General features: G+C 32.4%; 1 protein-coding gene across 7 annotated transcripts in view; it reads right to left on the reverse strand.

The window, feature by feature from the left end:
* Nucleotides 1-954: 954 nt before the first annotated feature.
* The window catches only part of LOC126744573 (AT-rich interactive domain-containing protein 2), a 97,847-nt gene continuing 83,524 nt past the window's right edge, over nt 955-15,277 (reverse strand). For 5 of the 7 annotated variants that reach the window (XM_050452039.1, XM_050452038.1, XM_050452037.1 and 2 more), the window contains 4 exons: nt 14,591-14,752; nt 14,393-14,455; nt 7,896-7,987; nt 955-4,113 (listed from right to left, as the gene is read on the reverse strand). In XM_050452039.1, coding sequence (XP_050307996.1) covers nt 3,999-4,113; nt 7,896-7,987; nt 14,393-14,455; nt 14,591-14,752 — 432 coding nt within the window. In that variant the 3' untranslated portion in view covers nt 955-3,998. The remainder of the gene's footprint in view (nt 4,114-7,895; nt 7,988-14,392; nt 14,456-14,590; nt 14,753-15,277) is intronic. The other 2 variants (XM_050452040.1, XM_050452034.1) reach the window with 1 other exon arrangement.

Here is a 15,277-nt window from a genome sequence, read left to right on the forward strand (position 1 = left end):
ACTTAAATTATTAACGCGTTTCAATTGGAACAATCACAAGAATTTGTTTATATTTATGAACAGTTTAATCGGTGATTGATCAACAAAAAAAGTCGTCTCTCATTAGCCTGAAGATGATAGTAGCGAAACGTCGGCACGAATAAAGTTACAATGAAGATATGCCTCACACGCTCTGAAGATTTACAGGCATTCAGTTTTTTCAAAATAAGTAAATTTTAATTTTAAGGAGGAAAAAAGAAGTGGACTTATAAACGGTATTCCAGTAAGAGGTTTCGAATGTTTTTATTTGCTACTATTGTTATCTCAAACTTTGTTTATATAATTCGATTTTTATTTGATTGAGAAATCTAGTGAAATTTTAAAAATGCAGCGCTATACAGTCGAACAACGTGTTTAGATGATTAAAAAATATGTTGAAAACGGGTGTTCGATGAACATTGACTTTATTGCATGACGATTTGGAGGGAGGATTATCTTAAGAAATGGAGACGTAAATTGGCCGGCAAGATCATACGATTTGACGCCACTGGATTATTTTTCTATTCAACAATTGAAAGATGAAATTAGAGGAATAACTTCTGACATAACTCGAGAAATGTGTTTAGAAGTAATGGTAAATTTCAACATCAGAATTGTGTGCTTTCAGAGAAGTCGTGGTGGCAGATATTGTGTTCTAAGGATAGTAACACTGTCCAGCTAGATGCTGCCTTAAATAACTAGCAGGTATGTTATAAATATTTTATTTTATTCGTTGCCAAAAAAACCTCTTATACATAGATTTCATGGTTATAGCCTGAAATTCCAATACAGGGTGTTACGTTTGAAATACGAGAAATATCGAATTAGGCGATAATCCGACAAATATTATCTTCAAACTAGTCCGCGTACACGTTGACTCACCCTCTACAATAAGAAACAAATGGCAAACTTAAATCTAAATCAAAAATACACAAGTATAAAAATAGACACACATTAAATGCAGTTTATTTTCATTGACAAAAAATGTTAAGTAGGTAGTTTACAGCATTTATTTAGTTTATTGGATAAAAGGATATGCTAAGCACATATGTATTTCGAGATGTAATGGTAGTGTCTGCTTTTTCACATGCGCATTTATGTAATGTACTCGACATCGGTCATCATCCATGTTTGTGAGAGATTCGTAATTTAATGCCTCTTGGATCCTTAGCCTGTTAATTCTTTTTAATAGACTGCATATATTTTCGCAATGTTAGGTTATTTCTAAATAGCACTATTGACTTATTAGGACTATATTTAAAAAAGAGAAATTGAATTAGTTTATTTTTGGTGCGTTTCGTATATACTTGGCTTGGTAAAATTTTCGAGGGTGTTTCTTGGGTCAAAATAAGAAAAAAGTACTTATTTCCGGGATAGCTTCATTTCCAAATGATAGGTTGGGCAAGGTTTTAAAGGAAAAATATTTGTTCCTTAAAAGTAAATTCGTTAATCAATTTATGGTGTTACAACCTTATTAGAATTTATAAGAAATTCCTGGGGTTTTGGTTTGGCGACATTTATTTAGAAAAGTTCATAAAATTAAATTTGGCCTTATTTTAAGTCCCAGGACTAACCAACTGATGTCGTCACAATTGACAAATAAAACAAAACTACGACTTTCAGATAGTACTGCTAACCTTCAGACTAAACGTGTTGAATTTTCATGACAGTTCGACCATTAATTTCAGAAATATAGTGACATCACACTTGTGTTAAGAAAAAAAAAACGGAAAAGAGACTGTTTGCTTTGACCTTTTTGGAAACCCTTTAATATCGATGCTATGCAATAAAGAGCTGTACAAATGGTCCGCAAAGTTAACATGGTATAATATTAGGGCATTGCATAGCATAGGTTTAGTTTTTAGAGACAAATACCTATTGTAAGTAAATTGTCTTTAGTATCGAGTAAGCTTTTTTTAGACAAAGATTGATAATTGTCTCTAAATTTTAGTTTGCTGTCCATTATTAATCCCAGATTTTTGAGTAAATCTTTAAAAGGTAGGTTCAATTGACTTCTGAGTTACATTGCAAAAAAAAATTGTAAAAGATTTTTTAGGAGTAATTTTTAAAAGATGATCTTCGAAATTTAATTGTGCAGCAATATTTTTAGGAAAACCGTGTTTGAATGGCACATAAAATTGTATCATCCGTATATAAGTGATATCGACACAATTTTAACGATTTGGTTATGTTAAAAGTATAAACACTGTAAAGGAAAAGGGGCAAGACTGCTCTCTCGATTACCTTTTTGATAAATAAAATGCCAGAAAAGGAGTTTTAGGGCGGTATGTAACAATGGATGAAACATGGATCAAGCACTATAATACACCTGAACAAGGAGATCATCAGAATGGAGAAAAATTGGCAAAAGATCAAAGACGTAAAGGTTATGGCTTTTGTATTTTTCTGATTTATTTATGCCACGAAAAAACTGCTGTTTGAGCAATGAAAATGACGGTGAAATTGACCGTCGAAACGAGTTAAACGTCGAACTATTGGCTTTTCGTACATCTGAAAAATATGATTCTGAGAAAGAAATTTTGCTACAAGGAAAAGCATTGAAAAATTAGCAGATTATGCTGAGTAATGAAGAATTTTGCCGAAGAAATATAATTAGTCCCATTGATCCATGAGGTTCAGCATATGCGAGCTTGTGTAATAACTATCTAGTTTTTGTCGAGGATAATTAGAATTATTCTTTATTTTCCGAAACTATTGATTAATTTAATAGCTTGCAATGCTTATATTTCCGTGCGATCCTCCCTGTGGACTATTAATCTAGCTAAACATCAGAGAAATAACTTTAATAATGCTTTAATTAAAACTGTATATATAGAAGGTAAAAAGGTGGAGATGGAGGCAGATACTGGGTCAAGTATTACTGTGTTGTCAGAATTTGAATATAAATTAAAATTTTCGCATCTTGTGTTAAAAAGCTCTGGTCATGTTCTATACGTGATCGATAAAATTGTTGTTTCTATTATGTTAAATGAATACTATGATTTAGCTCATAACTTTCCGGTCTCCAATTGCAGAATGTCTTTATGCTGTGTGATTAACAGTTGTAGTAATTAATGTGGTTACAATCCTAAATGAATGTATTAAAGTTGTTAAGGCCCAACTGGTTTTTAAGGAAGATGCTTCACCAGTGTTCTATAAGGCATATTCTCTACCTTATGCTCTTACATCTAAATTATAATTCTAAAAGCTATTATTTAATCAGGAATAAAAAACACGTTTCTTTTTTAAACTTTGCACATCCTGTATTTTGAAAACAAAGCGAGGCTTTTTTTCTTATTTTGTCCCGAACTTTTGCCGAATGTGTAATAAACACCCAGTATATAACACAAAAGATCCTTATTAAATAAAACGTTGTTTGTGACGTAATATTAATATCCTAAAAAAAAAAATTAACAGGCTACCACTTTAAAACGTTACCGTTCAGATAATACTGATAAAATAATTAATTTAAAAAAAAACTGCGTTTCTATCACATGTAAAATGGAAAAGTACCCAAAATACAGCAATTAAAAATTATTTACAATAATGTAATAAGTAGCGTTAGCTTAGTACTGACTATCAAAACACAACTGCGAAAATAAATTGCACAGAATTATAAAAACAGTTTAAGTGTTTATTTAATATTAAAGGTCCAAACAACTGGTTCAGATGCCTTTTTCATTCGATTTACCCTAGTAGTAAATAATATAAAAATAACAACGGGCTTTTAACCTTCTAAACTAACATTTGTACATTTCAATTAAATAATTTACATTTTTACCTTATACGTACATGTTTGTCTTACGGGCTAATCTTATTCATCTAACGTTCTTTTCACAGATCTTCAGATAATAAAACTGTGTGGTCTTTATATCCCTTCACGCAGAATTACAACTAAACATTCATGAAAAGAATTACATATGTATATATATACACACACATTACAAAAAATTCACAAATCACACTTGGATCCTGCGCGGTCACCTGTGGGTCGACCTGTCGTTTATGTCGTATAGTATTTGGGCTATTGTTCGTGACGATTCTACGTTGCTTAGGGCGATGTTGGCCAGGTGGGATTCATATGATCTTAAGTACCTTTTGTTAAAAAAAAGGGCAAAGTTAGGAAAATATGGTAAGACATATGTAAATTTTAAAACAGTACAAAAAAAAAACGTGTGTAAAAAGAGTCTAAAAGAAGTCTGTGATATCTTTGAATGACTAATAATAGCCATGCATTGTCTATGATTGTGTAGTAGTTCAATGTTTGTTCGTTGTTTTATTAACTGAACAAGAAGCTCCTGAAGACGCCACTATATCGGAGGAATCGTCGGGCGAACAGATTTTTAAATTTATTTTCGTATTGGTCCTTATTGTCAAAACAATCACCTGGGCTAAACAAAGTTTTAGAAGTCTGCAATATGTGATGTTTTCAACTCTTCTTTTAAAAAAATTAAATTGGACTTGGGATAAATATTTATTTTATTTAAATGTGCATTTTTACTTGTTTGTTTTATGTATGTAGATATAAATTGAATTGATTATTTCAGAAACCCGTCAAGTGTCAAAATTATAGTTTAGAGAAAAGTAAAGAAAACTGTTTCATTATAAAAACAATTTTTTTAAAGGGTAAACGTAATTTTTTACTGAAAGTACTTATAATACCAAGCGTTTTTATGAAAACAACAATTTTTTTTCTCGTGGCACCTAAACAATTTTTTTTTTTGAAAATCGTGTACTTAACGTGTTTCTGTACTAAACGATAATATTTTTTGTTGACATATTGAAGGTATTTTTTTTAAGAAGTTTTTTGGAGTAATTAGGAAATAATGTTGTCAGTTATTTATATTGCAGCATTTATTACTTTTTTTTCTATTACATTTTATAGATAACTACAAAAAAATACTCTTAAAACCGCGAGTAAAATACATCTTAAAGTTTAAATCTCTTTAATGGGTTTTGGTGCACATCTATATGTAGTAGGCCATTCAAAAATCCGGTCATAAAATGCCTCGTAGCCGGCAAGGTAAGGTTGCAGTTTTTTTAAATCTCTCATTTTCTTGATGTTTATGGGTACCTGAAAAAATGTTCAAATTTATCAAGTCATCAAGACTCATGGAGCCAATTTTTTTTACCTTTCCCTCTGGATAAGCTACTTACACTGGTAAGTTTGGAGGATGTTAATAATAGGACTTTACTAATTCGTCCACGTATTCACTAACTACTACTTTTCCTTTGGTTTCTTTACTTTAGAAGAACTGCTTGTAGGTAGATATTTTAAAACTCTCTTTTTGTGCTTGTGGGATTCCTCTGCCATGACTGTCAACAAAATATGTGCTTTTTTTGTAATGTGTTGGCCACCATTTCTTGAAACTAAAGACTTCTGACGTTTTTAATGAACCTTAAAGCGGTTTTTGGTACTAGCCTTTAAAATTAGCTCAACGTATTGCTCTGGCGTGTAGACGCGATCCACTTTTCTCAACATACGCTTTATACTTCCAAAGTATACTTCCGATCACATGCTGAATAGAAATGTCCTCTGACTGGAAAGTTGTGTGTTATTGTAGAAAACCTTTTCCTGTCACAAAGATTCATCAAAAAACGAGTAACTGTATGGTTTTTATTTTGGCCTGAGGGACCATCGCTGAATAGAACAAGGTGTTTTACAGTTGCAGGTACTTCAGTGTTGATGTAGTTTAAAATCATACTACAAACTTCATCAAGGGAATTTGTTTGTTTCCCCCTCATGATATACGTATAGCTTTGACTTATTAGTTTTCAGATCATGTATACTATTATAGACATTTACCCAAAGTTGACGCATATAAAATATTTCTTGCACGGGAATGTTTGGCAGAGGCAGATTTTGCATAAAATCAAAGCACAGGAAACAAGTAGTATCACCATCTTTATTCTCTGATGCAGCTTTCATACTTGCATAGAACTTTTTTGCTCTTCTCTTATGAATGACTAACTCTGCTACTGCAACCCGTTTTGCAGTGTCATTTAGAGCTTTATCTTTTATCTTAACATTTTGACTCTCGCAGAAACTACAAACGTCAACTTGAGGCCGCCCGAATGAATAACCACTTTTATTTTTACCTCTTTTATCAGTTGGCGTTCCAAGGTTTTTTCCAAGTAGCTGACAGATTCTATCTACCCTGTCACGTGAAATTCCGTGTATTTGCAAAAAACAATTTTTACATACAACTTTAAGTACACCATGTACTTTTACATTGTATCTATATGTAACTTTTCTTTTAGATTCTAGAGGTTCTTCGGTCTTTTTTCGTCTTCGCTTGACGTCTTCGACTTCTATCAAAGTTTGTAAATAGGTATTTTGAAGATCCTTGGTTTGTAGTAAATAAAATTTATGCCATGTATCATCTATTATATTTTGATTTATGTCTAAATGACATTTTAGCACACTTACAAGTCACAAAGTCTCACCTTTTAATCTAGCATTGCGCATTTTATTACGCTTGTATAAATCCTCATGGGTTATTCCACGTCTTCTTTTAGGCACAGGTTCATCCTCTTCTGAACTGCTTAACATGACTGACCGGGCACTAACACTATTATTATCATGCAGAACTACATATAATTACTTTTAAATGATTATTATTCACTTTACGTAACGTTCAGGAACACCGACAAACAAAGACTAATGAGAACAGCACAAAAACAAACGCCTGGCAGCATATAATGGCGGCCATGTTCGGTTTGGCGCAGAAAGCCGTTAAGCGACATCACTTGACGGGTTTCTGCACTAAACGGTATAAATATGGTCCGTATACTAGTGATGCGAAGAGTCCGGATTAATCGTCCGTTCAATCCGAATATCAAATTATTCCGAATCAATCCGGATATCTAGATCGTCCGGATACACGCCGCCCGTCGTCCGTTAGCCCGACGATGAAATAATCGTATGAGCTTGCACGAGGCTCACGAAGTGACACGAAGTTCCACGTTTTACCAGCTAAGAGAATCCGAATTAAATCGTCCGGACAAATAACCCGGCAATCGGCAACAAAGCATTTTCGTATTGATATTTTGCATCGTTTAAAATACACTTGATTTATTACATACATAATTAACTATTTTAGTTTTAACATCATGTAGAAATCCGTAAAAACGAAATGTCCAATAGGTTGCATAATGCATACCTCATATTCGAAAAACAGCTTTAAAAAACGTTTATCGGACGGTCGAGCATCGAGCCCGAAACATGACATAATTTACCGAATGGACGAGACATCGAGCGGATGAATTAATCCGGATGAAAAAAACCGAATTTTCAATTCATCCGAATCAATACTGTCCGGATATTGAATTAATCCGGATTTTTACAACACTACCGTATACCCCTTATACGGCAACGGTGTTTGCCGGGTTTATGCGCTAAACGACGCAACTATATCCAAAGGAATTTTTTCCGTTCGTAACTCATTTTTGCATACTTTGGCGCTTGACGGGTTTCTGAAATAATCGATTCAATTATTTTCTTTTAAGTTATTTAGCAGGTCTGTAATAGCTATTATGAAATCTTAGATTGCATTGGTAGTAAGCACTCTTAATTTAATTAAAAATTATTTTATGTTTCAAGGAAGAATAAATAAATAAATGAATTAATATGAAATTTATACAGGGTCATTTCTTATATTAGCTTCTGGTGGACCTATTATACGAGATGGAACCAAACTTTAAATAACCAAAAGTGTAAACGTATCCTAAATCGCTATAAAATTTAATATACGGATATCAAAGTAAAGTTAAGAAAAGAAAAAAAACATAAACAGATAAACATTTGGTAAATCATCTGCCAAAGACTCACAATTGTAAAATAATTACGATAACTGCTGATTAATTAAAAGTCTTACCTCTTTGAAGTGTTACTATAAATCACTAAGTTCCGTAGTATTAACGAGGCTGTCAATCTAATACTTTTGGTTACTGGGCCTTCATTATCATCCTGAAAAAAAACCAAAGTTTATAATATAGATATAAATAAATCTAATGAAGAACATGATTTTGGTAACAATGATCCACCTTTCGGGGTAAATTAAATTTAAGATTTACTTAATAATAACTGGATAATAGAACTAGCTAATAAATTGAATATTTTGGATAATTCCCATCGTAACTTCAGGAAAGGAAACGAGAAAGATACACGACAATCATTAATTACCTAACATAGAACCATTATTGTTATGAAATGGTCCTAAAATGACCTAAATCAAATAGAAAATCTTTGGGAAGATCACGATAGAAGCATTGGACATCCTACTTATAAAAACTGTAAGTAATAATTACATTAAAATTATTTATTAACTAATACCACATATATAAAAAAAATACTTTTTCATATTTAATTTTACCCGGGGAACTATGTAAGTTTACATAGTTATTATACATTGCTTAATATGTTTCTATTTAATTTTATGTACCAAATGTAAAATCTAAGCGTAAAAATTACAAAATAGTGAGAAAGTCATGTAGTTTGATGCTTATTAAGATGCTATTTAAAAAAATTAAAAAAATTTCCGTTCAAATTCCTATGAGACCACGCCTGAATTCTCGTGATTCTCATTGAGTCCAAACATTCAAAACTCGTGTATTCACTTTATCTAAGACATTAGGAAATATCGATAAACTCCAAAATCGGAAATGGCTCAATAGCTCTGCAAAAAACTGAGAAAAATAAGTCCTTTCTTTCTTTTATTACGAGGACTATTATATTAACGAAAAGTATAATTTATTTTGTTCTACGGTTTGAAATAATGTCCGAGAATAAATAATTATAGTTTTTGTTCGACTGTTTCGTGGCTTTCCCCTTAATATTAACCAGATATAGCCCTGTGTGACTTTTTTATATCCAAAACCGAAATGTACCCACAAATTGCAAGGATTTTGCAAGATTGACTCGATAAAAAGCCAATCGCTGGAAAAATTGAAAGCTATACCAAAAATCGACTATCGTACAGTCAATCTGGCAATTGAAGTGTTTAAAAAATCTATCTAGCCTTTCTTTTCTCATCAGTCGTTAGTGGTCTATGACACTTATTAACGAAAACGGGTATCCCGTTCCCTTGCCGCAAAAAAAACATATTTCAAACCGAATTTACCGCAATGAAATTCTTGCATTGGTCAGCTTTTTAAATTATTTTTACACAATATGCTAAATAAACAACGATTAATCATACGTTGTTTTAAGTTGTTCCACGCGAAACCGGGAACGTTTCCTGATGATGTGAAGTCAAAAGTTAGTTAGACACGTTCAGCATTAGTCGGTGTTTAGTCTAAAGAATCACTAAATATGAGGCTCAAAGGTTAGAGAGAACTGGTTATAATAATAGGTACCAAGCCTTTTTGCTTGCTCGATAATAGGAAAATGATTTCCAGATAAATGGATGTCCAAATTCCACACAACGTCTTTCTTATGTTTTTGTTTCTTAGTACTAAGTATAATTGTATTTTTAATGAGTTTAATTTTAAGTTGGGATTTAATTCAAAGGTTTCTAGATTTTTTAGATCCGACATTAGAAGATTTTGCACGATTTGAATATTTTGCGTTATCATTGGTACATACTTTGGCACATAAATTGGTTATAGTTTGAGATATTTAACCACCTGGTACATATTACCTGCCTATACTTTCTACTGTCAAAAGAGCTTTGGAAAAAATGTATGGCATTAACTGACAAGCCAAAATATTACAGCTTTGCTAGTAACAAATTATGGTTCACAGTGTCGAATGCCTTACCAAAATCAAACAAGTGAACATTTACGTTCTTCATTAGATTTAACATTTTAACTAGAGTTGTACGTGTACTAAATCCTGGACGAAACCCGCACAAGTATTAAGTAATCCGCAATAATTCCTAAAGCGTTTTCTTCAGATTTAAAGGAGCTCTGTGTGACTTGGACGAGAGTAAAGGTGTACCGATTTTTTTTTTTTGTAAAAAAATGTGCATCTTCACAATATAAACCATTATCTATTATTTATAACTTATCTCTTAACCAGTGTCCTTTCCTGTTTCCTTGCAAGTGGCTCATTTTTATCAAGTGGTGATAAATCTAGTCTGACAAATTATAGGCCAATAAGTAAACTTGATATTTTCGGTAAAATTGTGGAATCATTAATTAAATATATACATAAATTGTTTGGAATATATACATAAACTATTTGGAATATATACTCTTGGTGCTTTTTTTACAAAATGATTTGGACAAAAAAGTGGCCCAAGCCACATATTTAAAAAAGTTGAGCTAACAGCAAAAATGGCCTACAAATATATCGAATTTTTTTTCAAGCCTATTTTGACCATTACATTACTATACCACCGCAAGATGTCACATAAATCCACTTTTGCGTACATAGCACGTTCATATTTGCTGGAGCAAGACTGGCCCAACCCATTGTGGGCCGCTTTAGTATTCAGTGACGTTGAGATTATTTTGACCACGTGTTTGTAATTTTGATAGCATACTTTTTGTTCGAAAAGTAAAGTTTTTTTTTTCAAATAAAATACAAAGAAATATGTCTGGTTGTGACGAAGATCGCTCTGGTAAGTAACCTATAATTAAATTTTATTTGCACATTTGCAGTTAAAGTTGTAATAATACGTATTTTGAGGTTATGAAAATACTGTGTTTCGGTGATCCAGGTTTGGGCCACTTTTGCATTTACATTTTTTTTGTTACAGATATAGAAGAACCTTTTCAGGATTCAGGTTCTGAATTCGTACCTTCTGGAAGTGAAGCTAGCGAGCTCTCTGGTTAGTTTTGTTTCCTTATCAATCGATAAAAACATTATATTTTATTATGTTTTTATTGACTTCTATAATAAAATATTATGTTTTATTGATTAATGTTTTGTTTATATTACAGACATAGAACGCACTTCGCGAGCAAATTATTCAGGGAGCAAAAAGAAGGAAAAATGAAGGACAGTGGAAGAGAAATATTAGGAAAAGAAAGCGTGCTGCTGGTGAAGAATACGTGAACACCAAGGGGAGGGTGGTTTCTTCCAAGATATTTGAAGCCAAAGAATGCCCTTGTTCAAAGAAGTGCCACGAAAATTTTTCACAAAAATGGCGTGAGGCTGTATTCATAAACTTTTATAGTTTGGGATCTCACACTTTGCAGACTTCTTATATTTTTGGACATGTCAGAGTTCTAAACAAAGAACGGAATTATACCACGGAAAATATAAAACCAAAGGAACACAGCAGGTGCTACATTTTGCCAAATGACAAAGGAGAAGACAAAAAAGTTTGCAAAACTTTTTTTAAGCAATCATTGGGCGTGTCTGATGGCCGCATAACTAGGGTATTGAAGTCAAAAAGCACTGATGGAACACCACAGTCTGATAAACGTGGAAAATCAATACCAGTTAATAAAACTTCTCTGGAAAAGTTTTATTAATAAATTACCAGCTTATGAGTCCCATTATTCATAAAAAAAGGCCAAATGTCAAGTATCTTTCTCTAAAACTAGACCTAACCAAAATGTACAATTTGTATAAAAATGAAACTGGTTTCATTGTTTGTTTTTCGTCAAATATTTAAAAATGATTTTAATTTAAAGTTTCACGCGCCGTTATCCGATAGTTGTCGCAAATGTGATGCTTTCAATATTAAAATTAAAGGAGCTATGGCAGATGACCAAGAAAGTGAGGCAATTAAAGCAGAACAAGAGCTGCACCAGAGGAAAGCTGAAGCTGCTAGACAAGGCATGAGAAACGATGCTGAAGCTGCAAAATCGGACAATGACCTTACCGTAATTTCATTTGACTTAGTGAAAACATTGGCAACGCCGATCATTTCAACAGGAGTCGCGTACTACAAAAGGCAACTTTGGACGTTTTGTTTTGGAATTCAAGATCTTCAAACTCGCGTAGTACACATGTACATGTGGGACGAGAGTGTTGCATGCCGGGGTACTCAGGAAATTGGTTCCTGTATTGCACACTATATTAAGAATTTTGTTACCACAAGAAAGCTAATAATATACAGCGATCAGTGCGGTGGTCAAAATAGGAATTTCAAAATGGCTGCCCTTTGTACATACATTGTATTATCCAGCGATTACACAGTTAACAACATTGACCATAAATTTTTAGTTTCTGGTCACTCCTACCTTCCAAATGATCAGGACTTTGGATTAGTCGAAAAAAATTAAAAACACTATAAAAATATTTTTGTTCCCAATGATTGGATGCAAGTGGTTCTAGAAGCCAGGAAAAGAAATCCGTTCAAAGTAGTAGTTATGACCTCCAGCGACTTTTTTTCAACAAAAGAACTAGAAAAGGCATTACCGAATCGTAAAAAAACGGCAGCTGATGAAAAAGTACAATGGTTGCGAATACAGTGGCTTCGGTATGATAGAGAAAATCCTGAAATTATCCAATTTAAATATTCCAATAACGAAAATGTTTTATTTAACGAAGTTAATGTAAAAAACGGGGTAACCAAACTTTCCATGACATGGCCATACTTCTTCCTCTGTTCGAGGGACCTAAGCCCATACAAGAAAAGAAATACCAAGATTTGTTATCTTTGCTTGATTATATTCCACCAGTAAACCATGAATTTTATCGTCAACTGGTTCACAAAGCACGTGTTGAAGAAGACTCGAATGTTTTTGAAAATCATGAGGAAGAAGAAAATGATTAATAAGAGTTTACGTTGAGTTTTGTTTAAAAATATCTTATGGTTTACCTAAAAATAAATTATTTTGCTTTAGTAATTCATTTTTACTCTCAAGTCAGTAAAAAAAAAGGTTATGCAAAAGTGGCCCAAGCCACATACAAAATCTTATTTTTCAAAAAAAAAATGTCCAAAAACTATGTTTAATATTCCACCGCTTACCTAAATAAATATAAATTAAGAAATTCTTACAATAGCCTCTAATAATTTCGTAATTAATCTTCAAAAAATTTAATTATTTTTATTTGCGAATTTCTCCATAAAAAATATTTTTGGCTTGTGCCACTTTTGCTCTAACGCCTCAATTATGAAAAATGCACGTTTTTTAGTTTCACACGTAATATTAATTTATTTCAATTTGGCTATAATTCCATCGAATTCTAAGAGGACAGGTAAAGTGAAGGATCTGGGTGTCGCAGAACTTATAAATTACTTAAGCATCAAGTGTAATTGAATAATGGGCTTAATTGTACATTTAACTCACATATCAATAAATACCAAATATATTCTCTTGAAATATATTTGATAAGTTAAAGCGTTCTCTCGCCGACATGTTTTGTCTCTATAAACTAATTAACTATCATGTTGACTCGCGTTATCTAATATCCCAAATATATTTCAGACATATTTTTGAATTTTTATTTGTTTCCGGTATGTTTGTATAGAACCAATGTAGCAAGGAATTCACCGTTAAGTCGTATGTATGCTTTCCTTATATAATTCCACATTTTTCAGTGTAGATTTATTTTGTCGCTCTCTTTCTATTTGTTTTATAATTAAATATATCTCCGCAAATCGACCTAGCTTGTCAGATATATGCTTTTCAATAATTTTAGAAACTGCGAGTAAGATGCTAATGATATGATTAAGAAAATGTTCTATTAAATAGACAATGTATTTATGCGGTTTTATTATGGTCGTTGTGAAAACCCAACGATTATTGAGCGTTAACTAACAAGTGACGTCACGCCTTGGGAGGCATCTTTTAAGAATTCAAACTTTAAAGTAATAAATTATTTATAAATAAAAAAAGACATTGAAAAATGATTTTCGGTTTGATTTTTGTTATTGGGTTGCAAAATCGTTTTTGAGGGTACCTATTAAGTGAACTCCAATTTTTAGCAGGTTCACTTCCGTAACAATAGAGTTTAATTATCTTCGTGTTTGATTCATTCAATTCCCCAAAAAATGCCCAAGAGAACTAGATACACATTTTCTTTATAGACTTTCTGTATGCCAAATTGACTGTCCCGCTAAAAAAACTACATTAAGGATTGGAAAAAGCACAAGTGTATAATATCTGATGCCGATTACTTTGCAACATAAATATTGATGAATAAATAAATAGGTTTTTTCAAAACATATCAAGTTAGGCTTTACCTATACAAACCTCGTATATCTACCAACATTTTAAAGCAATTTTACAAAACAGTTACTCTGACTGATCGTTGTTCTTACTCTTACCAGCAGGATCAGGTACAGTATAATAATAAATATGAGAGAATTAAAAAAAAATCAACCAAAATGAATTCACAAACCATGCCAAGTCACTCTTATGCATAAGCAAAAAAAATGATGAGAACACGAATGTTAAAAAAAGGAAAAAAAAATGCGTAGCAAAAAAAATGTTAAACGCAAACCGAGCAAACTGATAAGGGTTACCTCACCTGATCTGAAGGTGGGAGTTGAACTTTTATTGTTGTTGTGGCGCCCTGCTTAGTCGTTTTGATCTAAGTATAAATTACAATATTTCAGTTGAAGCTTAATTTACTGATAATCGATAGTCTCATGGTAAAAATCCTACTTATTTTTATCATAGCATTTCGTAAAGAAACAAATCAGCGTGAACAAACTTAATAAATTACCTGTAATTCTTTGGGGTTCACGAACTCGAGGGCGTGTCGCTTGATCGCATGAAGGGCCGCATCTGGGGCGTATCCCGGATGCGATGAAGGACTAGGGGGCGGCGGTTCCACCGTTAAACCTTGCGCGATCTTTTTCCGTCGTACCAAACTATGTTTCATCGCCTAAAAGAAATTAAATCATATACAAACATCCTTTTTTCTTGGACTATTTAATTTTAAATGTTTATTGCAGTATTTAAGTAATATTTTTCACACTATATATTGACACAACTATTGATGGCTAAAAATACCTAATGATACTAGAAGGTAAACACTTCTAACTTGACCAAAACCTTGTTATGTCACCCGTTAACGTTTTTAATGGTCTATTTACACAACGATAGATCAGAGAAAAGTTTTTTTAACCATAGAAACATAAACTTTTCAAAAATATTAACGGAATATTATAGGAAACACTAAAGTTAAAATAAGGACTCTAGGAGAGGAAATTAGCTCCTAATCTTTCTCGGACCTGTCTATCATATGTCCATTCTATAATAGTGACTTGTCAGTGATTGTATTCTAATGCTGTAGAGCGAGTTCTTAATGTTTTCACTTGTTTAATACCACTTTAATGCATTTTAATTTTTTTTGCTTCTTATTTCAGTCTTCACAAGTTTGACGAGCAATAGTTTAAACCTTTCTTGT

The sequence above is a fragment of the Anthonomus grandis genome, chromosome 14, assembly GCF_022605725.1.
Source record: "Anthonomus grandis grandis chromosome 14, icAntGran1.3, whole genome shotgun sequence".
NCBI lineage: Eukaryota > Metazoa > Arthropoda > Insecta > Coleoptera > Curculionidae > Anthonomus > Anthonomus grandis.